Raw genomic sequence first — 15,631 nt, forward strand, 5'->3', positions numbered from 1 at the left:
GGCCGAGGAGCGGTATTGATAGTGGTCAATCACCTCTCAGAAAACCATCTATAACCTCAGATTTTTGTAAATTTTCTTGTTTGATATTTCAGGCATACCGGGCTTGAGGGGGATACTGATCATTCTTCCCACGGGCATACTCCTGCCGCTATGTGACGAAAAGGAGGGGCAGGCTCAGGCCGGTGGGTAGCTCTGCTTATTCGAGAGCAATACTTGTTAAACAATGAGATCTAGAAAAATTCGCCGTATTCGGCAGACCCCGAGCCTCTGGAATTAGGGACGAAGGCCCCTGGGAAGGTTTAGCCCTTTCCTGAGACGATATAGCCTGAACTTTCTGGACTGGTTGGATCTCGTCAACTAGCGCTCGAAATCCTGTTAACCTGTGAAACTATGTCGTGAGTTGGTGTAGTGATTTCCGCTGATGATATCATGGCCAGTTTTAAGTGATCTTAAGGTAATTGCTCAATCCAGGTTAAGGCAGATGCTTTCGTACAGGGCAAGTGTTATTTTGTAGGTTAGCCTAAATTAACCGTTCGCTAACTTTGCCGGGGATACAAACACGTGTTGAGTTTAGGATCTGAAGCCTTGACTAACACCGCGAAATAGTAATAATGAATGTTTATAATAAACTGCACCACGACAAAGTTGCAGTGTTGACCTTGTCTTACAGCCTGGGGCTCGGGGGATACAGCATGGAGGAAGAGATCCGTGCGTGCAGGAGGTTGAACGGTTTTTAGCTCCTTTCCGCTGGTATTGTAATTGAATAGTGGACGTGAAGGAAAAGCACAACGGTGCGTTGTCCGCAGCTGAGTTTCTATTGATTCTTTTTGTCCATAGCCCCATCACCTCGTATTGCGGGAACATCTGTCAGTCTCCTGCTACAGTTAACTGTGAAAACCCACCAGTTGATGTGTCGGGCCTCACCTTAAGGGTGCTCGAGTGTCAGGTTCTATCCGCTTCCCCCCACATTTCGCATGCTGTCAACTGTCCCACGTTCCTCAGAGAAAATAGCCTTGGCTACACAATGAGCTAACCGTAGATTAACCGAGGTATAGAATTGGCTGCAGGCGGTTCTATCCGGGGAATCAAACCTTATTTTGAGACATCCAGCCAGAAGCGATAAGCCATACTTGTACTCGTACAAGTACCAGGTGGGATCTCTCGAGGATGCAGGGTACCGGAAAAAGCCTTGCGGTTAGCTATTTCCGGCAGGGCACCAATCTCCGGATTTAGAGACAAAAAGCCCCCCGGGTTGGGTTCCCGTTTTCCCGACACCGCGATACTCGAGCATGATAGCCTGCGCCCTATGGATACCTTGGATCTGATGAACCACTGTTCGCCATTCTGTTAACATGTGTCACGCCGAACCTGTCGCGGGCTGATGCCGCGATCTCAACTGATAGTCGGCTGGCGAAATGCAAGAGTTTTTGCGGGTGTCGGGGATCGGGTTGGTGAACAGATGGTTTAGGCTAACCTGCAAAATGACCCCTATTTTGGACGAAATTATATTCCTGGCGCCTGCACGAGTACTCGTACAAGTACTGCGCTTAGGATATCTGCTTTAGTCTCTCCGCCTCTGGTTCGTCGAAGCTATGCTTGTGTGACACGAATTATGCAGCGTAATAGGTCAGTTACACCGATTTTTGAAGGAAAAATGTCTGTCTAACTCTTGGCGCGGTGGCTGAGCGGTCGACTTGAACAACCGGGGGATGTTCGACAAAACTTACCCTTCATACGGGGCAGGGTTAGGCATTTACTGTAGTCATGGCACTTTAATGTACTCTCGAGTACTGTATATTGACAAGGATAACAGACCTCCGTTTTGGCGGAATGTTAGTACGAGTACGCTGGTACCGTACTGTACTCGTATAGGCTGAGTCAAGCGGGCTGGGTGTATTGTCGACGAGGATCTATTGGTGATCTTTGTGCTATCGGTATCGGTAGTAGACCATTGGAATTAAATTGACATCCTATTACTGTACTCGAGTACCACGACTAGATGCCTGACCCTTGCGCAGGTAATAATGGACGATAAGAACCTAGACTGGAACCGCCTTTCACCAATGGGAGGATTGAAAATAGGTATTCTAAGTACTGACATGCCAGAATTAGTCAGTGGGCCGCGGCGTGAAGTTACTGTACTGTACTGTACAATACGGTACCGGTACCGTGGAAACTTGAATAGTTGAACCGTGCGCTATGTCGTCGGGCTTTCCTCTCTCAGTGAAGTCAGGAGACCTTTGTTTCCCTGCCCCGGAAGAGGGAAAGGGGCTGTGCTTTTTTTGCTGTGCTTTTCCGCCCCCTTTCCAGAGAAGGGAATTTTGGACTTCATAGCATACGGTTCGATTATCCACGGTAGATGTTGGGAAGACTCTTCACCAGTAAGGAAATCGTCTCAAGCCGTGCTACGATCAGACCATTGTTCGATGAAGAAGAGATTGTAGCGATAGGTTACTTGAATACGAGCTGCTGTCCAACCCGTTCTTTTGAGCCCGGAATCATCGCCGGTCTCGGGATCAGGCCTCAGTAATTTGTTCAAAGAAACCGTTTTTAGCCGTTCGCTTCGGCGGTGCGGGTACCATGGACTGGGGGCTAGCGAGGGGGGGGGGTTCTAAGGGAAGATCGCTGATTTATAGAGACCGGAACCATGGAAGACATCATTTCTTGAAAAAAACGCACAGAGAGAATGTACGAGTGCTTTTCGGCATTCGATGGACTTGAAATGATGGACACCCTTTTGGGGTACCGGTAGAGTCTTCCTGCAGCCAGGGTGTCTTTATGTTTGAATACAGTATTGACTACGATTAGGTTTTATAAGCTTAAATTAAAAAAAGGAAAATCAGACGTTGCTGACTGCGTCGCACGTGCGCTGGCCAACTACGCTATATATACTCCTGACGTTTGTAAAACGGGCTGCTACTGCATCCAGGCCAACAATTGGCCAGGGCCACAGAATTCTGGCGGTATGGAATAAATATCCATCTCGTAAACGTTAGCTGGTTACGAGTGGTCCCGGAACTCTTTGAAGTTGCTGGACATTGCAAGTTCTGGGGTTCGGGGCATTTGTTTCTCGTATGATATCATACGGGAATCGTTGGTGACCTAGGGTACGGAGATCTCGCGAAGACCTGGAAGTTTGATTTGGCATCAAACCCCCGGAAGCCTTGTCTCGAAGGATATGAAACTAAGGAGGGGTTCCGATGTGCTTCGACCTGAATACTAAAATCACCGATGTCTGTAGGACTAGAGGGAAGTATTCGCGTCGCCACTGGCTTTCGTTCCACAACCGAACTACTGATTCATAGTGTCCTGGATCGTGTGCAGTTAACAGGTATGAGCTTGGTGGGATGGTCTAATTAGAAGAGAGAAAAATAGTATTTGTGGTTGCTTATAGCTTTGACCACACACTTAAACAAAAAAAAAAAAAGAAAAAAGTGATCAGAAGTGATAGGATTAAATCCGAACATAGGCAATGTGGAACTATCTGTCATTCGCTATAGGAGTCTCTCCTTTTCTATAACATTTCGGCTCGGACAAAAGATAAGTCTGAAGGATATCCTTCAGAGTTCTCTATAACGAGGCGTGACAAAACTAGCACTCCTGTTCCTAAGAACTTACCGTCCTTAACACCACTATGCTCGAGCTCTCTACGACCCCTCGTGTATGCTCTATCTGGAAACACTTTCTAGCATCGACGCTGGTTAGCTGTTGTAGGAGATTAGCCAGAAAACTCGTCGTTTATGGAATCCTGAAGCAGATAATTGCAGTACGACTCTCTTTCAGGAAGTGAAAAACCACCAGGTTTCTGGAAAACTAGGATCCCCATAAAACATGCCTTGCGGATACCGTGGGGAGTAAAGCTTGAGGAGAACCATATGTTTAAGTAAACTTCCTTTCTGTTGGAAATGCAGCTCGGCATGCTCTGTTTTCTTAGTTTCCTTTGTTCTTTGGAAGTACGGGTATTTTCCAAGGGGGGCAGGTATTGTGGAAAAGTATTCCTTTTGTCCAGGAATTATGCAGAATGTTTTCCCCTTGTTATCTGTTGGTGTATTGACAGAAGGAAGTGGACATCAGTGGTGATGGATGGAAGGTTCAGGGTGGTACTATGTTTTCATATATACTCCTGTTATTGCCGCCAGTTGGGTAAGAGAGATTATCAACAATTGGGTTACTTACTATCCTCTCCCACCGTTCTCCCTCATCGTGGTGCCGTATTTTGTTATTTTGTTTACGACTCTCTATCCCTTTAAATTAGAATTTTCTCAGCATTTTTGGAGGATACCGTATTTTTTGCACGTTTCCCCAAGACTTTTCAAGCTAACATGTTTAGGGGATAAGGGCTCTGAGGTAGGTTGGTCGAAACTAGTCGGATCAATCTCGCCGTGGTGGAGATTTTGAAATTGGTACCGTACATCTCCAAGTGGGTTCCGGGATTGAAGCCGAGGCTTCCCCTTGTCATTGATTTTTTGAGAGTTAAGTTGATCCTGAAGTGATTTATTTATTTCACAGGCGCTGCTTCGGGTTCCGAAGATTAGGTGGACCATCGTCTCCGGGTGTTTGCAAAGGTCTGGGGGGCTTGGGTTCCCAACGGGGACACTGCGGTACCGACTTGACCGGCCGGGGACACTATTTGCAGTCCGACTAGTCGTACAACCTTTGAAGACGGTAGGCTTTGGCAAGGACCACGCTCCTGACGAGGTTTGGCATTATTTTGCGGTCCCAGTGCCTAGGCCATGGTGGCCGCGGACGCGTTTTATCCTGGAGACAGTGGGGGCCGGAAAGGATCTGTGGATCTCCAGGGCTGGGGGTTCGATAAAATTTAATAAATTAGAAGGGACGGTTAGGGGGGATCTCGGGGGACTAACCGCTGAGTGATGCCGATCATACTAGGCATACGGTCCCGGAGTGCCTGGAATCTTCTAGCCCCCCTTCTGAATTTCGCTATTGTTTTGGCTATTTAATGGATGTCTGACAGTGTACGTTGGTCGGGGGCTAAGCTATATACAGTACAGTACATTCCTACATGGTGTGAATCGATATTTATATATCTTAGTCGCGATAGAAGTTTGTTTTCTGGCGTCGATATTGTGGAATTTACTAGCAAGCTATCAATTTTACTTGCCAATGGTACCGACCAGCCGTTATTGGCCGTCATAAGCTGCAAAAAACCCACAGACTTCCCCGATAGGCTTCACTAACGAGCTCCCCCGACATGCTCCCCCGCCATTTTCCCTTTCCTTCAGCCAGGGGCCATGGGCAAAATTCTCGCCGGGATCGGATGGACTATGTACAACTCGCAGTCCTCCCTTGCTCCACACTTTGGGAGGACAAGATGCCCAGCTGCAACCAATGACGCAGATACTCAGGTGGGCACAAGTGAGAAGTGGGCGATCCTTTATGATCAAGAAACATATTTGTTGGAACTTGGAGCCCGTATTCCCCCCGAGGAGCATTTAAATACTGCTATCGGGATAAATTTCCAAAATTTTTGGCTCTTAGTCATTCACGGCACGGCGAACATGATATTTCCACCGGAATGGGTTTCGCTGGCAATTTCGGCTGTACTAGGAGCAGTGTTTATTCGTACCCATTACCAACGCGAGTCTTTTGGAGTAGGACCAAAACTAGCCGGGGTCTGTTAAGTGTCTCACTCAGGCAGCTGGTAGGGGAGCCTCGGGGTTTAGTACGAGTAGAGATCTTGGCGCTAAAATCGGCTTTGAGAAAGTTACTACCTCCCCAACATGGTTCAGATTTGAGAGCGTTCAGGGGTCTGGAGGCTTGCTGGGTCAAGAGGAAGTCAATCCTGAAAAGGCAGAAACGCTATATGGCCAAACGCCACTCTCACGGGCCGCTGAGAACGAGCTTGAGGGGATAGTAAAGATGCGTTTCGAACGAGAGGATGTCCACTCCAACCAGGCAGACACTGAATATGGCCGGGAGCCACTCTCATGGGCCGCTGAGTGCGGGCATGAGAGTGTAATAGAGACGCTCTTAGAACGGAGAGATGTTCGCACTGCCACGCTAGATAGCGTGAACCTAACCCCGCTGTTATGGGCTCTCTCTAACTGAAATGATCGGGTCGTAGGGATGCTACTTGAACGGAACCGTGTCAATTATGATACAGCAGATCACGTTGGCTAGGCATGCCTCCCGACCTCCTCTCTGCGAGTGCGGTAGGTACCGGTATACAATCTAGAGGTGGCAGCTTTAACATCGATATCGCAGAACATATTTGGCTAAAGTGCACTCGTATTGGCAGACCCTAATGAGCAGGAACCAATATCGGACCTCAAAGACTCTCTTTCCAAGTCCGCAGATAGCGACCTCCCATCAACCAAGCAGCCCATGCCTCAACCCCCCCCCCCCCATGCGGCCCTTAAGGAAAGCTGACGCCCATCCTACCAACACTTGATCGATTCTCCAACTTGCAGTGGACGACCGGTATTTTAACATTGGCTCTTTGACTTGTCCTTTGGCTTTTCTAGTTTACCTTTTTCTTTCTTCGTTACCTGAAATATCCCCGCTCCATAAATCATTGCCAAGTAGTGTTAATAGACTTTGATGGAGGATGTTTATTCCCGTTTCGGCTCGCCATTTGATATGCATCTGCTCTTGCTCTTTTTCTTTCTTTCTTAGAGCTCCGGTTAGACTTGGTCCATATCATTTCCTTCCTCGCTGTTCTTCATTCCTATTATTCGCCAATATTTGTCCTATCTTTTTCAGGGTGGTGGGGGCGTAGCGTACGGCTCATTACAGGAAACGGGTAGGAAATAGACACTAAGCTTTAAGACACTCGCCTTTTATATCCCCATTTCTGGTGGATGTCGGAATTATGATATTTCGGCCGTCGCCTATCAGATCTAGAATCACTAACCTGGTATCAAGCACCGGTGGTTTTGTCTCACTTGACACCCGCAACGACAGAGCAGCGATACCCGGTAAGGCAGACCCGCTTGTGACATGTTTATCGCTACCCGAGCACTTGAGTAGGGATCTCGACGGCTAATAAGCCCTACAAATTTCGGGGTGCCATCCCGGGTCAATTGTCTTAATCTACGCTTCTCTCGTTCGACATATAAACGGGGGACCCCCGCCCGGAAACCCACAGGAAATCTACTCTCCTGAATTCCTAAACTACGGCGTTCTTGTGAACCCCCTTAAAATTCGAAACAGCAGAAAACAGCTACTGGTCAGTTGGGGACTAGCTCATAATAATGGGGTCTTGACCTGCGATTGCAGGCGGTGTCGTGGACGATTGCGGTGTTTGAAAATATCTCCTGTGCCCGCCATCCAAAGGCTACGGAGATGAGGGGATTATCTCAGGGATAAGACATAAAGTGCTTTCCTTCACCCCAGTAAAATAATTTCCTACTATCCTCACGTCGCCCCCATTGGCTATTCCCTGATCTCAAGACTATCGATCTTCTAGCCATGAGGTCAACTCTCGGATCAATGCATTTTACCAAAACCAAGAGGGGACGAGCCGAGAAACCCCTATCATACGAAGACGGTGGAGCTTCAAAAAGAGCCAGGCCCAGTGGGATGATGAGATACCGGTAGGTTGGGACTTCTGTAACACCACTTGTCATATTTGCAGTATCATACTCGTACTGTAGAGTGCTGCACCCGAACCCTACAGTACTGGTGATCTCTTTAGACTATCCAATCCGCCAACCCACGGAGGTGACACCGGGACCGGTGCCCGTACTGTACTCGGGTCGCTTGATTGCGGCTGTTTCTTCAAGCGCGATATTGCCGTCCGCCAAAAATGGGTCTCTTTTTTTTTTTAGTTTAGTAATACTGTACTCGTACACACGAGTAAAGTACTCGAGATAGAGTCCTGGCATAAATTTTTGTGTTCACTTTTTCCAAAAGCCCCCCCCAACTGTTCTCAACCAATGTTCAATCAATAAAGAGTTTGAATTCATATAATTAAAGAGTATTAAATTTTAAGCAGTTCCATGCAATGTTCTCACAAAACCTTGTTATTGGGGTCTGTTCATTGTTGGTAAAGGATCGATTTCAGACGCCCGGAACTAAATCTAGAGCGTAATTTCTCTTATTCCTTCGTCTACATTTATCGCTTTTTGGTTCTCTACTTATACTGTGTAGAACGCTAGGATTATGTACTGTACCGCAAAAGTTCTCGAGTACTCGATTAACTTTAGATGGTTTCTACCCGTACTCGAGTACTTGTAGTCTACTGGTCAAGTCATAGCAGGCGCTCCCCGACCGTAACTCGTATACCGTATAAGTACTGCCTTTGGTACGGATCTGAGGTTTTGCCAATTCGTAGGCCGTTAACTGCACACATATGGATCGGATAAATGGAGTCACCTATCCGATAAGATGTCTGCGGGGGAAGGGGGTAGGGCTTGGCACTCAATCGACAAGTTCTGAATACACCCTTCCCCCCTCTCCCCCGCAACAGAAGGGGCCGAAGAGAAATGAAAGGAAGGAGACAGAGCCCGGGAATCCAAAGAAAGTCAAACTCGAAATCAAAATGTACATCCACAGTTTATACGTTCACCCAGTAAAGTCACTTCGTCCGATTTCTGTGCAATCCGCGAAGATGACCGCAATCGGACCAGAGCACGATCGGGTATTTATGCTGCAGAAACAGGACGGGGACGCTTACAAGTTTATGCGAATTGCAGACTTCCCACAGTTATCCTTATTCCATACTTCCTTCGGTGGCGAGGGCGAAAACGTATTGATAGTCACGTACTCCCCGCCCAAGGGAGAGAGCAGGGAACTGCGTATTACCCTCCAACCAGATACGTGCGGACTCGTAACTAGGGAGATAGTGATGTATAGTTCGGCTTGCATGGGGTACGATATGGGGGATGGGTTCTCGGGGTTCTTTTCGGATTGTCTTGGCTTTCCTACGAGGTTGGTCTATCTAGGTTCGTCTCGCCGCCCGGTCATAGGAAACATTGCGCCTATGGAGCGGCCGGGCGCGACCACCGGCTCCGCACGGGGGACCCAGACAAATCAAAGGAAGAAGGTTGAAATATCGTTCGCTGATTGCGCGCCAGTGATGATCACCAATATGGCTTCTCTTAGATGTGTTGGTGACATGATTGGGGAGGAAATGGATGTTACTAAATTTCGTCCAAACATGGTGGTCGCAGGTGAGGATGGGGAGGAAGTGTCTCGGTGGGAGGAAGATTTTTGGGGAGAGCTGCTCGTGGGCGATGACAAGAGGATTAGCTTGACGGGGAATTGCCCGAGGTGTACTAGCATCAACGTCTGTTGACACTTACCCTGCTATCTCGCAAGAATTCTGCTCACAAGGGATTTGATAGGTCGATTATTCTACCGGCGGGGTGGTCCCTGCGGAAAAACAGCCTTTGAAAAAGCTGATGAAAGACAGGAGAGTGGATCCGGGAATGAAGTACAGCCCGGTGTTCGGACGGTACGGGATATTCCCGGGTAAGCGCCATTAAATTCCAATGGGTTCCTTGATACGCGATTCGCTAAGTCGATAGACATTCCTGCCTCTGGCATCCACTTGAATGTGGGGGAGAAAGTCGTGGTATCCAAGAGAAATTCAACAAGATCAGAACTATGTATGGGTAACCGTGTCAATTGATGAATAGCTTCCCTGTGCTGACAAGAGACAGATTGGCCTGGGGTCACAACAGGAACAAGGGAGCTACAAGGTTATGCGTAGCTTTACGGATGGGTAACGGTTGATCGTTTGTTGCTTAAAACTGGGCGGGTATCATTGTACTGGTAATAGTGGGGCTGCCGCAACGACTTCAAATCTCTATCGTGTGTTATATAGTATAGTTCTAATTCGGGGGTCCTTGGAGCGTTCACTTCTTGATGATGAAACCTCTGCTGGCTCGCCGGATGGCATGCTCCTTGTGATGGATTTCTTTATTTATGTCAAGCTTCTCTCCGACCTTTTAGCTACTAGCAGATAGGTAACCGAGGTGTGGGTTTTCAACATATCCATCATCTTCGCATTGAAATGCTGTATTCCTCTTCAACTCGAAGCCTAATGGCTTTAAACATAATTGTGGATTAGAAGAGAATGAAGGGCCTCTAGAATCTGCCCCGCGGATTAGAAAAGATGCGCCGGCGTTCCGGTTCGAAGAACTACCCCACCTACCAAACTGTGCAGGGATTCCTGATCTGGTCATCTCTGTTTGGCCTCTGAAGCTGGCAGTATACTCTATACTCCACGGATTCTAATTCTATTCCGACTTATCCTTGCTTCCCCTGCCCTTTGCGGGAGGGTTTTGGTACATACAGACCTGCTAGTGATGGTTGCTTGTTTTGAGGGAAAGTGGGGAGGAATTGTCCTGATGTTTACTCCCGTGCTGCGATGTTTTAGCCTCAGAGTCCGTCAGACGACTCGATTAAGTGAGTTGGACAGAGCGCATTTTATTACCTTCAACCTAGGTTGGTCGCTATGTGCTACACGAACAAAGAAATATCATAGTGGGACGGAGGCATTTCCCGCCAATGAACAGTGGGATTCGGAACAACCGCCGACCCGCCAAAATATCATACTTTAAATTCAAGCCATTGGATAGATAGCTTCAGTTCCCTCTGGGAATTACTTACACGGACTTCAAAAATTCTTGTCAAAAAGTCCTCATCCATGACTACCCGAATCGAATCACCTTACGATAACACCCCCAACTGCTATTTCATTTCATTTTTCTTGCAGAAAGGAGAAGGAAGGGTTTTCTAGCTGCGATTATACTTGAAGTGGTTGGTGGAGTAGAAGCGATATCTATATTCCCAAAGCGAGGGGAGAAAATGTGGAGAAGCAATAGGACTGGTGTATGAAATTATTTTCACACCCGTGCCAAACTCCTGCCCGCTATCAACGTGCATAAGCTCCCCATTTTAGTGTGTGTGACCCCCGCTAGTTCACTGGCATAAGTATCCGGTGGTGCTTGTGCGGATTGGGTTTTCGGGTTGAACAGGGGGGGTAGCTAGAAGTATGAAGAATCACCTGGATAGGAGGGGGCTTTCCCCATCCCCAATTATCTGCAGCTCTTTTTGTTTTTGGTCAATTCTGTTCGCCATCTATCCCCCCTCATCACAATCACCACGAGCCAAAGCATGGCGGCCCACTCCCGAGTGACAAGTGGTGATTTTATGTCCTTCTGCGGGTGGTCGGGGTGGGTGCACCGAGCGCCATCCATCCAGTTGAGTGGAATTCCAAAGGCAGAGACCAAATGAGCAAACATATTTTTTAAGATTGAGGTATTGGTTGATCTCGAGGAAGACAATTTAGATGAAAAGAGAGAAAAAGAGGAAAACGAGAAAAAGGGGGAAAGTATAGAGGTAGGCTTTGATGGTCATGTAGTCCTGGTAGTATTGGTGTAAATGCGGATAGGCATATGAACAGGTAGCTGGCATATGAGATATACGCATGCGGGAGATTTGTGTGGCATGGCTAAGCATGCATGTGAGAAGGGAAAATTTCTGTTACCCTCCTGTTGTGTTTTTTCTTAGTTTAGTTTTCTTCACTACGAGCAACCTTTCCTTTGTTAATTACGTAGTCAATTCACAACTCCACTCTCTCCAACCAGTCGAGCAAGTGAGCGATCCGTTTTATCACTATCAGGATTATGGACGGGGGAGTGACGTATAGTAACATGGTGTCGCTCGCGGTGGAGATTTTTGGTAGGAGCAGAGACACAATTCCTAACACATCCATCCATCTCGGACACCCCCGGTCATGTGGTCCCCCCAGTCCGTCGAGGGACTGGGGGGACTGGTGAGACGATTGGGCAAACCGGCCGTGCCCAAGAAGCACTATTGGCCTTTTTCACTTATTCCCTAGATTCAGCAAAGCGCCTTGTGCCAGAAATGTGTTTTATTTATTAACGTTGGTGCGGGCAGTACCACATCTGAGATGACTTGCGCGAACAGAGCTATTACATCAACCGAGTCTTCAACCTCCTAGACCCGTTACTCCGCTATCCACTTGTCTTGTCATAGCTAGCTTGCGCTCTCTGCTTTGTGGGCTAATCCGAGATAGTGATAGCGATCATTCAGTGCCACGATCCAGCTAGTCTAACTTCGTAGCTCCAGTCCTCTCGCATTGGCAACACGACGCTGCAAGGAAGGCGCCATCTAAGACTTCGCCTACTTGGGTACCGTATCTACTCGTTAGATCTACTACCGTATTTACCCTGTGAATTCGCTATCTCCGCTAGTCACTAATCTCCGGATTCAGAGATAGAAACGCTTAAGAAGGATTAGCGCTTTCGTAACACAATAGTATGAGTCAATTATTTGTGTTGGATCTTATTAACTGGCTTTTTTCTCGATTCTATTAACTTGCTAAGCTAAACTTACTTGGGCTGATGTCGCAATTAACAAGGATATTAGGAGCTAGCGAATTAACAGGGTAAATACGGTACTTGTACTTGGGTGTAGGGGTATCTCGGGCGCTGCTGGATGAGACCCGATCCCTGCAATTCTTGCCCCTATTCCATAGGTGCCACGGTACCATAGCAGAGTAAATTGCAACTGCGTGCCCCAAATGCCGCATACCCCAAATGCCGCATAAACATCATGATATGAGGCAAAAAGGAATACGCAAACAGCACCCAGAAGGTGTCCAGCACTGTGAGATGACCCGGGATGAACGCATTAAGGTAATAACCTTACGAGAAGCCGAGTGGAGTTGGACCAAGATTGGAAAACATTTAAATATTGATAGGCGAACATGTCAGAAGGTAAGTAATAATACATATAAATACAGTTAAGATATGAAATAGCTAACAAGTGGAAAGATCTATCAGAGAGCAAGGGAAACAGGCACCCCTTCAAACAGACACCAGACTGGCCACCCACCTATATTTGATGATGCCGAGAAGCAGCACCTTGAAGCCTTTGTTACATGTGATGCAAGAACGCGCTGGATGAGCTGGAATATCTGTATTGAGATGAATTATGCCTGCAGTCCCGATACAGTGAAGAGAGTAATGGATTCTATGGAATACCACAGGTGAGTTCCTTGGCGAAAATTTGCGATACGGCCATATAACCATCCCATCAGGGTTGTCTGGTGCTAGGAGCAATTAAATTGGACACAGGATGATTGGCTTCGAGTTTTATCAATGGATGAATCAACATTTTCAATGGCTGGCTTTAGTAACTGATCCTGGATTACATGCAAGACATCAGAAGAATATCATCCTGATTGCATTGATGACACCTATGAGTCTAGATGACAATCAAAAGTGGTATGGGGTGCTTTTTGTGGTACACTAAAGTCAAATCTGGTCTATATTCCTGGTAAAGCAAAGATTGATTCAGTAGTTTATGTGGAGACGGTCATGGAACCCCATTTGGTCCTATTCTGGCATAAGGCTTGCAAGGAATATGGGTAGGTTGGCATTGTGGAGGATGGTACTCCCAGTCATAAAGGAGCAGCCAGACAATACAGGCAACTAAATGAGATGGAACAAATCAAATGGCCAGCAAAGTCTCCAGATTTGAACCTCATAGAAGCACTATGGATTGATATGGAGTCAGAGCTGTGGGAAACCTAGGGTAGGATTGGAGATACTCCAGCCTTGGAACAGGCTTTAAATATTGTTTGGAAGGGGATTCCTAGTGAATAGCTCATGGGGTTAATAGATAGTATGCCTCAACAGCTGCAGACCATGATTGATGCTGAAGGAGGTGTCACAGTATATTAGTTTAATCTTTATGAACTGTAACGGTATAAAATAAAAAAAATAAAGAAATGTGATCGTAATCACAAGATATTACTCGACCCTCTATACCAGAACCAGAAGTGTGCCAGATTTTTGCTGGCCTGTGACTGTAGTCACTACTTATCACTCAACCTTACTATTCTGTTTTAGTTTTCATATAACGACCCTTCCCAATTCCGAAATGCCCCCGACTTATGCCTACCCCCAAATACAAGTACAAGTACTATGGGTGATGTTTTCGTACAAGACTTAGTCTGCAGGGATTTTTAGGACATGAAATTCATTGCATAGGAAAATATAAATACATAACTGCAGTATCTCATGGTGTAATGAGTCCCTGGCATAGTAAAAATACACATAAAAATACCCCCTAGCCTATAAAGATAGTATGGGCATTCTTGCCAGACTGGGGACTCACTTCACTGTGGGTTACTGTAAAAGAATGTAGACCTGGGGGTGATAATATAAGGAGAGGGAGAGAGGCCATGAAAAAAATCCCCCAAAAAATAAAAATAAAGTACAGTTACATCTTACTATGCCAAATGGTCAAAATCTTCCTAAGATTCTAGAATTTGTTTAGGATATCAGATTATCTGGAACAATAGGTACAGTTTTGATGTAACTTTATTCAGCAATTGTAACGATCTGTAATGATCCCTTTCTGGATAGTTAGTTCTTGGCGACGGAGAACGATACTTCTCTTTCTGTCTTCTTCTTTCTTTGTCTTACGATAGCTCTAGGCCTCTGCCTACGTTACCGATAGTACAAGACCTTTGTCTTCTATCGGAAACACCTATCATAAGCTTTCTCTAACTCGTCTTAGTGAAGGACTTTTCTCAGTGTAACAATAACGTTGCAATAAAGATAAAGAGCGTAAAGATGTTTTATATTCGTTAAAGTAATAAGTAGGAAAAGTACTTAGAACAAAGCGTGAAGAACCTATCTTCTTCGGCCGTATCAACCTCCTTATATAGTATTCTTCCCACCTTTAGTCATGTGACCTAAAGTAGTCACATGTGTGAAACCAAATCATAACAAACTAGTCATATGACCAAAGTGATTACATGCTCAAAACCCATGACCTCATAGCGAGGTCATGTACAAAACTCATAAATCAATCATAACACAATAAACAAGTCATATGACTCGACTGAGTCATATGCGCGAAACCCATGACCTCATAATGAGGTCATGTGCGAAACATAAATCATATGCGCAAGGCTTACCCACAAGGCACCCTCGCAAGGCATACTCGTCAGGTGCATGTCCCATGACTCATACTTGAGCCAAGTGCGAAAGCATCACAAATCCCACACATAACAAATTATATAACCCAAATAGGTCATATGCGCAAAACAATAACATACCTGTGACTCATAACTATGTGTCACGTGAAAATCTTTTTCATGCTAAGCCACGTTTGTGACACGATCCCTTTTCGGATGGTTAGTTCTTAGCGACAGGGAACATTACTTCTCCTCTCCTTCTTCTTTGTCTTACGATAGCACGAGTCCTCTGCCTACGTTACCGATAGTACAAGACCTCTGTCTTCTATTGGGAATACCCATTGTAAGCTTTTTCTAACTCTTATTTGTGAAGAGCTTTCCTCTGTGTAACGATAAATATTGCAATAGAGATAAAGATTGTAAAGGTGTTTTATATTCGTTAAAGTAATAAATAGGAAAAGTACTTAGAATAAAGGGTAAAGAATCTATCCTGCTCAGTCGCATTGGCTTCCCTATATAGCATTCTTCTCGTCCGTAGTCATGTAACCTAAAGTGGTCACATGTGCGAAACCAGATCATAACAAACTAATCACGTAACCAAAGTGGTCACACATTTAAAACCCATGACCTCATTGCAAGGTCATGTGCAAAAACTCATAAACCAATCATAATACAATAAACCAGTCATATGATTTGAATGAGTCA

General features: G+C 46.0%; 2 protein-coding genes across 2 annotated transcripts; one reads left to right on the forward strand and one right to left on the reverse strand.

Moving 5' to 3' along the window:
• Positions 1-570: 570 nt before the first annotated feature.
• On the reverse strand, positions 571-864 carry GSTUM_00004992001 (uncharacterized protein; the record flags this gene model as incomplete). Its single annotated transcript, XM_002836992.1, has 1 exon — positions 571-864. One exon carries the CDS (start codon positions 862-864, stop codon positions 571-573), a length of 294 nt encoding a protein of 97 aa, XP_002837038.1.
• Positions 865-8,503: 7,639 nt separating this feature from the next.
• GSTUM_00004993001 (uncharacterized protein) lies at positions 8,504-9,449 on the forward strand (the record flags this gene model as incomplete). The annotated part of the gene is made up of 2 exons (XM_002836993.1): positions 8,504-9,250; positions 9,309-9,449. 2 exons carry the CDS (start codon positions 8,504-8,506, stop codon positions 9,447-9,449), a joined length of 888 nt encoding a protein of 295 aa, XP_002837039.1.
• Between the last annotated feature and the right edge of the window lie 6,182 nt (positions 9,450-15,631).

Source organism: Tuber melanosporum, assembly GCF_000151645.1.
Source record: "Tuber melanosporum whole genome shotgun sequence assembly, scaffold_17, strain Mel28".
Lineage (NCBI taxonomy): Eukaryota > Fungi > Ascomycota > Pezizomycetes > Pezizales > Tuberaceae > Tuber > Tuber melanosporum.